Raw genomic sequence first — 13,205 nt, forward strand, 5'->3', positions numbered from 1 at the left:
AGGAAATCCCTGTGGCATATGAGAACATTTGGTCACAAGGCAAGGGCGTTTAATTAGTGGCGGCACGATGGTGCAGCGGGTGGAGCTGCTGCCTCGCAGCGCCAGAGACCCGGGTTCCATCCCGACCACAGGCGCTGCCTGTACGGAGTTTGCACGTTCTACCCGTGACCTGAGGTACTCCAGCATTATGTGTCTCTCCCCCTACACTGAGCTGAGCGGGTTTGTTTATTTTACTGTCTCCCCCCCTAAAACGAGTCTAGTTTAGAGATACAGTGCGGAAACAGGCCCTTCAGCCCACCGAGTCCGCCCTGACCAGCGATCCCTGCTATCCCTTACACACTAGGGACAACTTACACACACACACACCAAGCCAATTAACCTGCAAACCTGCACGTCTTTGTAGTGTCTTTGGAGGAAACCAGAGATCCCGGAGAAAACCCACGCAGGTCACATGCAGAACGTGCAAACTCCGTACAGACAGCACCAGTAGTCGGGATGGACCCGGGTCTCTGGCGCTGCAAGCGCTGTAAGGCAGCAACACCGCCACTGTGTCACCGTGGCTGCCCGTGTCCTGCTGGAGTTCTGCCTTGAAGGCCAGGGTCGATCTTGCATCAGTCGAATCCTTGCTTTCCTTTGCACTCTCTTGGTTATCAATGAAGAGGGGCCTCGACCCGAGACGCCCTTCTCTCCAGAGATGTTGCCTGCCCCGCTGAGTTACTCCACCATTTTGTTTCCGTGTCCGGTATAAAACAAACAGAGGCGGGAATAGAGTCTCCTGACTGAGAATTTAGAGGAATTCCAGTGTTAGGGCCCTCATTTGCGTTTAATGGACTTTGTAAAATGGTGGCAAAAAATGGCGGCCAGCCATGAAACATGGCGTGAAAAATAATTTTACCCGTTCTGTTGTATACGTGACTAATAAACTGCCATTGATCCATCGAACAAGATGCAGATGTCATCTCACCGGCGTTGCGATGAGCGTTTGAGGGCACTGGGCCTGTACTCGCTGGAGTTTAGAAGGAAGAGGAGGGGGGTGGGGAGGACCTCATTGAAACGTACAGAATAGTGAAAGGCCCGGATAGAGTGGATGTGGAGAGGATGTTTCCACTAGTGGGAGAGTCTTGGACCAGAGGGGCCTCAGCCTCAGAATTAAAGGACGTTCCTTTAGGAAGGAGATGAGGAGGAACTTCTGTAGTCAGAGGGTGGTGAATCTGTGGAACTCATTGCCACAGACGGCTGTGGAGGCACAAGTCAGTGGATATTTATCAGGCGGAGATTAGAGCAGGTGCCTTGGTTCTCCAAAATATTCCAAATGGAATTTAAACTGGAGGGGAGGTGGTACCCCATGTCCCCCCTCCCCCACACCTCTCTCTCCCCCCCCTCTCTCCTCCCCTCCCCCACCCCTCTCTCCTCCTCTCTCCATCTCCCTCTCCTCACCCCTCTCTCTCTCCTCCCCTTCCTCCTCCCTCCCCCATCCCTCTCTCCCCCACCCCCCTTCCCTCTCTCCCTCCGCCCCCTTCCCCCCACCCCTCTGTCCCTCTTCCACCTCTCCCCCTACCCCTCCCTCCTCACTCTCTCCACTCTCTCCCCCCCACCCCTCTCCCCCTCAGTGTCAGGGGTTACGGGGAGAAGGCAGGAGAATGGGGTTCGGAGAGAGAGATGGATCAGCCATGATTGAGTGGCGGAGTAGGCCCGATGGGCTGAAGGGCCTAATTCTTCTCCTATCACATATAAACTTGAACCACAGCCAGTGTGTGGGCAGTGTTAGGCTGGCAGTCCAGTGGAAGCGCGCGGTTAAGTCTCTGTTGGGGAATACAGCCAATACTTTTATGATTAAGTTGTGAGTTTGTGGTAAACCCCAGGCTTAAAGTATTGGAACTACCCACAGCGAGGAAAGCCTTCAGGAGATAAAACGGGATTTAGATCAGAGATTTAATTTAGTTTTGTTCAGAGATACAGCCCGGAAACAGGCCCTTCGGCCTACCGAGTCATCGCCGACCACCAATCCCCGCACACTGATGCCCCCGTCCCACTTAGGAAACCTGAACGGAAACCTCTGGAGACTTTGCGCCCCACCCAAGGTTTCCGTGCGGTTCCCGGAGGTTTTTGTCAGTCTCCCCACCTGCTTCCACTACCTGCAACCTCCTGCAACCTCCGGGAACCGCACGGAAACCTTGGGTGGGGCGCAAAGTCCTGGGGCTCCTGGGGGAGGGGGGCAGGGTAAGGGGGGAAACCGTTTCTCAGTCTCTTCCTGGCGGGGACGCGACTATTTCTCCGAGTCGAGTCCTCGCCCCCCACCTCGCGGCCTACCAGCTGGATCGGAGCGGCCTTTCCTGCCGGGGACCGGGAACCGGACCAGGGCTGCTACAGCGGCGGCGCAGCGCTGGAATCACCGCGGAGCGGGTGATGCCTTCCTTGGTCGCCGTTTGGAGCTCCGGAGCATTGGGCCGTTGCTCCAACATCGTGAAGCTCTGGTGCGGAGAGCTTCCAACGCGGGCGGCGCTGAACGGCATCGTGGAGTCCTGGGGCGCCTTGCAGAGGGTCTCCAGCGGCAGTCTCCACCTGGCGCGGCCTGCGGACTTTGGGAGCCGCCGACTCCGGTAGGAGGGGGCCGACTCTGTGTCCACGCTGCTGAGGACGTCCCGCAGCCCCGACGTCGGACTTACAACACCCCGGCGTGCGGTCCTGAACATCGGGCCGCCCGTAGCGGCAACTGCGGAGGGCACGGGGAGGCCCTGACCACGGGGAATAGTGGAGGAAGAGACTGACTTTGGTGCCTTCCCACACAGTGGGGAACTTTGATTATGCTCTGTGGGGATGTTTTATGTCAAACCCTATAGTGTGTTGTGTCCTGTTGATTTTTATTGTATGGCTGTATGGGAATTTCATTTCACTGTGCCATCAGGCACATGTGACAATTAAATCTATCTTGAATCTTGAATCTTGAAAGTCTCCAGAGGTTTCCGTTCAGGTTTCCTAAGTGGGACAGGGGCATATTATAACACTGTCCCACACACACTAGGAACATTTATACCAAGCCAAGGGCGGTACGGTGGCGCAGTGGGTAGAGTTGCTGCCTCACAGCGCCAGAGACCCAGGTTCAATCCTGACCACGGGTGCTGGATGTACATTCGCCCTGTGTCTGCCTGGTTTCCACATTCCAAAGACACTCAGGTTTGCAGGTTAATTGGCTTCGGTAAAACTGTGTACAACAGTTGGTCTTTATAACAAGAGGAATCGAATATAGGAGCAAAGAGGTCTTTCTGCAGTTGTACAAGGCCCGAGTGAGACCACACCTGGAGTATCGTGTGCAGTTTTGGTCTCCTAATTTGAGGAAGGACATTCTTGCTATTGAGGGAGCCCAGCGTAGGTTTACAAGGTTAATTCCCGGGATGGTGGGGCTGACATATGCTGAGAGAATGGAGCAGCTGGGCTTGTACACTCTGGAGTTTAGGATGAGAGGGTATCATATTGAAACATATAAGACTGTTAAAGGCTTGGACACGCTAGAGGCAGGAAACATGTTCCCGTTGTTGGGGGAGTCCAGAACCAGGGGCCACACACACAGTTTAAGAATAAGGGGTAAGCCATTTAGTACGGAGACGAGGAAACACTTTTTCTCACAGAGAGTGGTGAGTCTGTGGAATTCTCTTCCTCAGAGGGCGGTGGAGGCCGGTTCTCTGGATGCTTTCAAGAGAGAGCTAGATAGGGCTCTTAAAAATAGCAGAGTCAGGGGATATGAGGAGAAGGCAGGAACGGGGTACTGATTGGGGATGATCAGGCATGATCACATTGAATGGCGGTGCTGGCTGGAAGGGCCGAATGGCCTACTCCTGCACCTATTGTCTATTGTCTATTGATAGAACCAGTGTACGGGTGATCGCTGGTCGGCACGGTCTCGATGGGTCGAAGGGCCTGTTTTTGTCTGGATCTCTAAACTAAACTAAACTGAACCATGTCATCCTAACACAGAACGTACAGCACAGGAACAGGCCCTTCGGCCCACAATGTCCCTCAGATAGAGATAGTACAGAGGAGATTTACTAGAATGTTGCCTGGGTTTCAGCAACTAAGTTACAGAGAAAGGTTGAACAAGTTAGGGCTTTATTCTTTTGGAGCGCAGAAGGTTAAGGGGGGACTTGATAGAGGTTTTTAAAATGATGAGAGGGATAGACAGAGTTGACGTGGAAAAGCTTTTCCCACTGAGAGTAGGGAAGATTCAAACAAGGGGACATGATTTGAGAATTAAGGGACTGAAGTTTAGGGGTAACATGAGGGGGAACTTCTTTACTCAGAGAGTGGTAGCAGTGTGGAATGAGCTTCCAGTGAAGGTGGTGGAGGCAGGTTCGTTTTTATCATTTAAAAATAAATTGGATAATTATACGGATGGGAAGGGAATGGAGGGTTATGGTCTGAGCGCAGGTATATGGGACTAGGGGAGATTATGTGTTCGGCACGGACTAGAAGGGTCGAGATGGCCTGTTTCCGTGCTGTAATTGTTATATGGTTATATGGTTATACTGTCTGAAGAAGGGTCTCGACCCAAAACGTCACCCATTCCTTCCCTCCAGAGGTGCTGCCTGACCCGCTGAGTTACTGCAGCTTTTTGTGTCAGCCTTCCAATCCGCTTGTAATAACCGAAAACATCAGATTAATATAGTGACGGGAAACCTTGTTGATATTTGCAATTAGAAGTTCCTGCCGACACTCATAATGGGAATAGTTTCATTAGCATTCACAGTGAGGAAACCTTGGCTGCCTTGAATACGTCAAGGCCATTTGCCAGTCTTTATTCTGAAAATATTTACAGCAGCAAATCCCTGTGACATATGAGAACCTTTGGTATGAAACAAGTTCTTGGCTGCAGCGGGTGAGCTACGCCTCACAGGCCAGAGACCCGGGTTCGATTGACCACCACCGTCTTTACGGATTCTGCACGGAAATTGTTATGTTGGGGAAGTCCAGGCAGTCACAGCTTAAGGATCCCTGGGACATCTTTAAAACCGATTTGGACTTTTTTTTCACAAGAGAGTCAAGAATTCTGGAACTCTCTGCCACAGAGGGTAGTTGAGGGCAGTTCATTGGCTATATTTAAGAGGGAGTTAGATGTGGCCCTTCTGGCTAAGGGGATCAGGGGGTATGGAGAGAAGGCAGGTACGGGATACTGAGTTGGATGATCAGCCATGATCATATTGAATGGCGGCGCAGGCTCGAAGGGCCGAATGGCCTACTCCTGCACCTAATTTCTATGTCTATGTTTCTATGTTCTCCCCGTGACCTGCGTGGGTTTTCTCCGATATCTTCAGTTTCCTCCCACACTCCAAAGACGTGCAGGTTTGTAGGTTAATTGGCTTCGGTATAAGTGTAAATTGTCCCTAGTGTGTGTAGGATAGTGTTAGCGTGCGGGGATCGCTGGTCGGCGCGGACTCGGTGGGCCGAGAGCCTGTTTCCGTGCTGTATCTCTAAACTAAACTAAAATAAAATAAACTGGAGCTGCTGCCCACGGATGCCATCTGTCTGTGTGGAGTTTGCAGGTTCTCAGTATGACTGCTTGGGTTTTCTCCAGTTTCCTCCCACTCCCCAAAGTTTGTAGGTTAATAGGCCGTCTGTAAATTGCCCCCTAGTGTGTAGGGAGTGGATGAGAAGGTGGGATAACAAAGAACCAGCGTGATCGATGGGGAAATCGTTCACTAACATTAATTCTGGAAAATCCCTGTCAACGTTTACAGAATATTTGTCAATTTTAAATGCTACCCAGGAGTTCTCACGGTTATAATGTTGTTCCCATTATGGGTGGTGGCATGGTGGCCCAGCGATAGAGTTGCAGCCTCACAGCGCCAGAGACCCAGGTTCGATCCTGACCACGGGTGCTGTCTGTACGGAGTTTGTACGCTTTCCCCGTGGACCGCGTGGGTTTTCTCCGGGTGCTCCGGTTTCCTCCCACACTCCACAAAGACGTGTATGGGCTTGGTTGAAATGTAAAATTGTGCGTGCGTAGGCCAGTGTTAGTGTGCGGGGATCGCTGGCCGGCACGGACGCGGTGGGCCGAAGGGCCTGTTTCCGCGCTGTATCTCTAAACTAAACTAAATTTATTAGCGATGAAACTGAGATCTCGTTCTGAAAGGATGACAGAGAAAGGCAAGGCTGACTGAACCATGGTTGCCAGGCACCCGTCTCCATGGTAACGGATGCTGGCTTTCATTCAATTAAAGGGTTTTCAAAACTCATGAGGGATTTTTCTTTGTTAACTCAAGATACAAGATACAAGATACATTTAATTGTCATTTGGACCCCTTGAGGTCCAAACGAAATGACGTTTCTGCAGCCATACATTACAAACACATAGACCCAAGACACAACATAATTTACACAACACATCCCTCCCATCGCTGTGATGGAAGGCCAAAAAAACTTATCTCTCCACTGCACCCCCCCCCCCCCCCATGTCAGAGTCAAAGTCAAAGCCCCCGGCTGGCGATGGCGATTGTCCCGCAGCCATTAAAGCCACGCCGGGTGGTGCGAGGTCGCACACCGGGTCTTGGTGTTGGAGCCCCCGGCGTGCGCTCGCAGAGTCCCGCGGCCATTCCAAGCCGCGCGGGGCAGTGGTGTCAGGCCCCGCTCCAGGAGCTCTTCGACCCCGCAACTCTGGCGGGAGAACTCGCCGTTGCGAGAGCCCTGAAAAGCGGTCTCCCTCCAGGGACCCGCGGGCTCCCGGTGCCGCCGTCCACAGACCTGCCGTTGGAGCCTCCGACTCTCCAGTCGGGCCGGCCGCAGCAGCAGCAGCAGCAGCGCTCCTCCACCGCTCCACCCGCTCCGGACTCGGCCAGCCCCGCGACGGCGACGGTGAGTCGTCGGCACCAGAGTCCCCGGTCTCTTCCTGTTGGAGGCCGCTCCTCGTTGCGGCCCCAACGACAACGGAAACCCGACGAGAAAAGGTCGGGTCTCCCGTGCAGGGAGAGATTTAAAAAGTTTCCCCAGAAAATAATAAAACGCGGACAGACTGCAGAGGCCGCTGCTGACCAGAGTCGCGCTGCCCACCGCCCATTCCGTGTAAGATGTAGCTGTCAAATGCAAGAACAACATTTAATGTTCAATTTAGTTTAGTTTCGAGACACAGCGCGTAAACAGGCCCTTCGGCCCACCTAGTCCGTGCCGACCAGCGATTCCCCCCCCATAGACGAGCACTATCCTACACACACTGGGGACAACTTACAATTTTTTATTTATGAAGCCAAATTAACCTGCGAACCTGCGCGTCTTTGGGAACCGGAGCACCCGGAGAAAACCCACGAGGTTCATTCAGATTCAGATTCAATCTTTATTGTCATTGTGCAGTGTACAAGTACAGAGACATCCAAATGCAGTTAGCATCTCACCCAGAAGTGCCAACACAGAATAATGCAACAGGAAAATATCTATATGTATATACAGTAGCTGTAGTGCAATTTCGGGGGGGGGGGGGGGGGAGATCAGTCACTGGGGGCAGGAGTGTCCGGGGGGGGGGGGGGGGGGGGGGGGGGGTGATTGGCAGTCACCGAGGTACGTTGTTGAGTAGAGTGACAGCCGCCGGGAAGAAGCTGTTCCTCGACCTGCTGGTTCGGCAACGGAGAGACCTGTAGCGCCTCCCGGATGGTAGGAGGGTAAACAGTCCATGGTTGGGGTGAGAGCAGTCCTTGGTGATGCTGAGCGCCCTCCGCAGACAACGCTTGCTTTGGACAGACTCAATGGAGGGGAGCGAGGAACCGGTGATGCGTTGGGCAATTTTCACCACCCTCTGCAGTGCCTTCCGGTTGGAGACAGAGCAGTTGCCATACCATACTGTGATACAGTTGGTAAGGATGCTCTCGATGGTGCAGCGGTAGAAGTTCACCAGGATCTGAGGAGACAGATGGACCTTCTTCAGTCTCCTCAGGAAGAAGAGACGCTGGTGAGCCTTCTTGACCAGAGTTGAGGTATTGTGGGTCCAAGAGAGGTCATCGGAGATGTTGACCCCCAGGAACCTGAAGCTAGAAACACGTTCCACCTCCGTCCCGTTAATGTGGATGGGGGTGTGTGTGCCGCCTCTGGACTTCCTGAAGTCTACAATGAGCTCCTTGGTCTTCTTGGAGTTAAGGGCCAGGTTGTTGTCAGCGCACCATGCTGCTAGGAGCTGGACCTCCTCCCTGTAGGCCGACTCATCGTTGTTGCTGATGAGGCCAATCACCGTTGTATCATCTGCATACTTGATGATGGTGTTAGTACCATGTACAGGTGTGCAGTCATAGGTGAAGAGGGAGTAGAGGAGGGGGCTCAGCACACAGCCCTGTGGAACGCCGGTATTCAGGGTGAGGGTTGAAGAGGTGTGCTTGTCTAACCTAAGAGACTGGTGTCTGTTGGTTAGAAAGTCCAGTATCCAGTTACAGAGGGAGGGGTCGATGCCCAGGTTACCGAGTTTGGTGATCAGTTTTGATGGTATAATGGTGTTGAATGCTGAGCTGTGATCGATGAATAGCATTCTTACGTAAGTGTCTCTGTTGTCGAGGTGGGAGAGGGCGGAGTGAAGTGCCGTTGAGATGGCATCCTCCGTACTCCTGTTCGTGCGGTAGGCTTTGGTTCAGGACTCTTCTCCTCATGGGGAGAACGTGCGAACACCGTATAGACAGCGCCCGTAGTCAGGATGGAACCCAGGTCTCTACGCTGTGAGGCAGCAACTCTACCGCTGCGCCACCGAGCCGACCCTTAATGTTTTGCTGTAGATAGTCGCTGGAGCTGTACAGCACGGAAACAGGCCCTTCGGCCCACCTTGACCTCGTACTCTCATTTGCCTGAGTTTGGCCCATATCTCCCTAAACCTTTCCTATCCACGGATCTGCCCAAGGGTAATCTTATCCGGAATTCTGTTGATTTGTTTGTAGTTGTTGTAAAACCTGCTCTTAATAAGGGGGGGGAGGGGGGGGGGGGGGGGGTCACAGGGGAGAACGTGCAAACTCCACACAGACAGGATCGGAAATTTGGGAGAAACTTTTACGGAGGGCCAATTAACCTACAAACCCGCACGTCTTTGGGACGTGGGGTGAAACCGGAGCGCCCGGAGGAAAAACCACGTGGTAACAGGGAGAACATGCAAACACCACACCGACAGCACCCAAGGTCTGGATCCATCATTGATCCAACAAGAAAAATGGGATCAACTCATAGATTCATAGTCAAAGAGTCGTGCAGCACAGAACAGGCCCTTCGGCCCAACCTGCCCATTCTGACCAAGATGCCCCATCTACACCAGTCCCACCTGCCTGCGTTTGACCCATATCCCTTTAAGCATATCTTTAGGAAGGAGATGAGGAGGAATTTCTGTAGTCAGAGGGTGGCGAATCTGTGGGATTCATTGCCGGAGGTGGCTGTGAGGATGTCACTGGGTATTTTTAAGGCAGAGTTGGACAGACTCTTGATTAAATGTGAGGTTATCCATTTTGGTGACAAAAACGGGAAAGCAGACTATTATCTAAATGGTGGCCGATTGGGAAAGGGGGAGATGTAGCGAGACCTGGGTGTCATGGTACACCAGTCATTGAAAGTAGGCATGCAGGTGCAGCAGGCAGTAAAGAAAGCGAATGGTATGTTAGCTTTCATTGCAAAAGGATTTGAGTATAGGAGCAGGGAGGTTCTACTGCAGTTGTACAGGGTCTTGGTGAGACCACACCTGGAGTATTGCGTACAGTTTTGGTCTCCAAATCTGAGGAAGGACATTATTGCCATAGAGGGAGTGCAGAGAAGGTTCGCCAGACTGATTCCTGGGATGTCAGGACTGTCTTATGAAGAAAGACTGGATAGACTTGGTTTATACTCTCTAGAATTTAGGAGATTGAGGGGGGATCTTATAGAAACTTACAAAATTCTTAAGGGGTTGGACAGGCTAGATGCAGGAAGATTGTTCCCGATGTTGGGGAAGTCCAGGACAAGGGGTCACAGCTTAAGGATAAGGGGGAAATCCTTTAAAACCGAGATGAGAAGAACCTTTTTCACACAGAGAGTGGTGAATCTCTGGAACTCTCTGCCACAGAGGGTAGTTGAGGCCACAGTTCATTGGCTATATTTAAGAGGGAGTTAGATGTGGCCCTTGTGGCTAAGGGAATCAGGGGGTATGGAGAGAAGGCAGGTACGGGATACTGAGTTGGATGATCAGCCATGATCATATTGAATGGCGGTGCAAGCTCGAAGGGCCGAATGGCCTACTCCTGCACCTAATTTCTATGTTCTATATGTTTCTATTAGTACGGGTGTCAGGGGTTATGTGGAGAAGGCAGCAGAATGGGATTGGAAGGGAAAGATAGCTATGATTAAATGGTTAAACAGACTTGATGGGCCGAATGGCTTCATTCTGCTCCAATCATTTATGAACATGAATCCGAAGGTGGTGGGGGGGGGTGGGGACTTGAATCTGGAGAGAATTGAGTTGAATTAGATTAGTGGACTGAGTGCTGGAGTAACTCAGCGGGTCAGGCAGCATCTCCGGGGAACAATGATAAGGGGACGTTTCAGTTCAGGACCCTTCTTCAGACTGCGTTATGGGGCACTGTTATGGCAACGTGTGATGGGAAAGATGTCAAGCTGGAGAGGGCGCAGAGAAGATTTACGAGGATGTTGCCAGGACTCGAGGGCCTGAGCTACAGGGAGAGGTTGAGCAGGCTGGGTCTCTATTCCCTGGAGCGCAGGAGGATGAGGGGTGATCTTATAGAGGTGTACAAAATCATGAGAGGAATAGATCGGGTAGACGCACAGAGTCTCTTGCCCAGAGTCGGGTGAATCGAGAACTAGGGTTGCCTGCAGTCCCGTATTAGCCGGGACATCCCGTATATTGGGCTAAATTGGTTTGTCCCGTACGGGGAACGCCCTTGTCCCGTATTTTGACCTTTTATCCCTTATTTGGGAATGAGAAAGTTGGCCACCCCCTACAGCGGACATCGGTTCAAGGTAAAGGGGAAAAAGATTTGATGGGAATCTGAGGGGTAACGTTTTCAAACAAAGGGTGGTGGGTGTATGGAACGAGTTGAAAATAATCAATAGGTATCTGAGGGGCAAGGAGGGAGAGATAGATCAGCCATGATTGAATGGCGGAGTAGACTTGGTGGGCCGAATGGCCTAATTCTATTCCCATTCCTTATGATCTTATGACCAAAGATCCTATAGCGGAGCAAGATAGACCACTCCTGCTAAATGCAATGGGCTGACAATGTGTAGTACGCAACGGAGCGGAACGTGGGCCTTTTTTTCATCCATTTTAGTAACCGGACCCGACTCGACCCGACCCGCAGTGTAATCAACGTTGCGGGGGAACAGTTTTTCCCAAATAACTTTTATTTTTACGAGGATGTTTCCGTAACCGGCTTCCGTCTCCGCGCTAGTATCCCACGGGATCTTTGGTGCGGAGACGGAAGCCGGTTACGGAAATGGCGGCGAAAATTCCCCATGACCGTACTACGGCTTTTTCGTCGAGTGGACCATCTTGCTCGCTGTAGGATCTTTGCTTATGACCTTTTGACACTAAACCTCTCTCTCTGTCTCTCTGTCTCTCTCTCTCTCTCTCCTCTACACAGGGGCGACGTTCGACGTGGCCATGCGATTCCTGTACGAGTGTCCATGGCAACGGTTGCAAGAGATGCGCGAACTCGTGCCCAACATCCCCTTCCAGATGTTGTTGCGGGGAGCCAATGCAGTGGGGTACACCAATTACCCTGACAACACCGTCTACAAGTAAGGTCATAACGTCATAAGGAATAGGACCAGAATTAGGCCATTCGGCCCATCAAGCCTACTCCGCCACTCAATCAAACAAATATTTTGTTTAGTTCAAAGATACGGCGCGGAAACAGGCCCTTCGGCACACCGAGTCCGCAACAACCAGCGATCCCCGAACACTAACACTATCCCACACACACGCTGGGGACAATTTACACTTACACCAAGCCAATTCACCTACCTCCACGACTTTGGACCGAAGATCTCGGAGAAAACCCACGCAGGTCACGGGGTAGAACGTACAAACTCCGTACAGACAGCACCCGTAGTGGGGATCGAACCCGGGTCTCCGGCGCTGCAAGGCAGCGACTCTACCACTACACCACCGTGCTTAATTATGCTAAGTTCACATTAAGTTAATCTGAAGAAGGGTCTCGTCCCGAAACGTCGCCTATTCCTTCCCTCCATAGACGCTGCCTCACCCGCTGAGTTTCTCCAACACTTATTTTAAATAGGATAGTTGAGCTTCATTCAGTTTAGTTTGGTTAGTTATTTTACTTTAGTTTAAATTAGTTTAGTTTAAATTAATTCATAGCAAAAGGATTTGAGTATAGGAGCAGGGAGGTTCTACTGCAGTTGTACAGGGTCTTGGTGAGACCACACCTGGAGTATTGCGTACAGTTTTGGTCTCCCAATCTGAGGAAAGACATTCTTGCCATAGAGGGAGTACAGAGAAGGTTCACCAGACTGATTCCTGGGATGGCAGGACTTTCATATGAAGAAACACTGGATAGACTCGGCTTGTACTCGATAGAATTTAGAAGATTGAGGGGGGATCTTATAGAAACTTACAAAATTCTTAAGGGGTTGGACAGGCAAGATGCAGGAAGATTGTTCCCGATGTTGGGGAAGTCCAGAACTAGGGGTCACAGTTTAAGGATAAGAGGGAAGTCTTTTAGGACCGAGATGAGAAAATCATTTTTCACACAGAGAGTGGTGAATCTGTGGAATTCTCTGCCACAGAAGGTAGTTGAGGCCAGTTCATTGGGAGAGGGAGTTAGATGTGGCTCTTGTGGCTAAGGGGATCAGAGGGTATGGAGAGAAGGCAGGGATGGGATACTTAGTTGGATGATCAGCCATGATCATATCGAATGGCGGTGCAGGCTCGAAGGGCCGAATGGCCTACTCCTGCACCTATTTTCAATGTTTCTATGTTTTTATTAGTTTTACTCAGTTTCGATTAATCTAATTTCATTTTTATTCTTTAGTAGAATTTCATTTTATTTATTTAATTTAGTTTAGATTAAATTATTTGAGCTGTTTAGTTATATTTTAGTTTAGTTAGTTAAGCATTTTGTGTCTATCTTTAGCTTAGCTTAATTTAACTTAGTTTTGCTTTTGAGAAGGGTCCATGGCCGAAACGTCACCGACCCACGTTCTCCAGAGATGCAGCCTGAAGGTCCTGTCCCACTTACGCGACCTTTACAGGA

General features: G+C 51.1%; 1 protein-coding gene across 1 annotated transcript in view; it reads left to right on the top strand.

Moving 5' to 3' along the window:
* Positions 1 to 13,205, top strand: part of LOC129694371 (pyruvate carboxylase, mitochondrial-like) — a 538,031-nt gene that overhangs the window by 494,652 nt on the left and 30,174 nt on the right. Inside the window, exon 14 of the mRNA XM_055631071.1 lies at positions 11,574 to 11,730. Within this exon, the coding sequence (XP_055487046.1) occupies positions 11,574 to 11,730 (157 nt within the window). The remainder of the gene's footprint in view (positions 1 to 11,573; positions 11,731 to 13,205) is intronic.

The sequence above is a fragment of the Leucoraja erinacea genome, unplaced genomic scaffold, assembly GCF_028641065.1.
Source record: "Leucoraja erinacea ecotype New England unplaced genomic scaffold, Leri_hhj_1 Leri_63S, whole genome shotgun sequence".
Lineage (NCBI taxonomy): Eukaryota > Metazoa > Chordata > Chondrichthyes > Rajiformes > Rajidae > Leucoraja > Leucoraja erinaceus.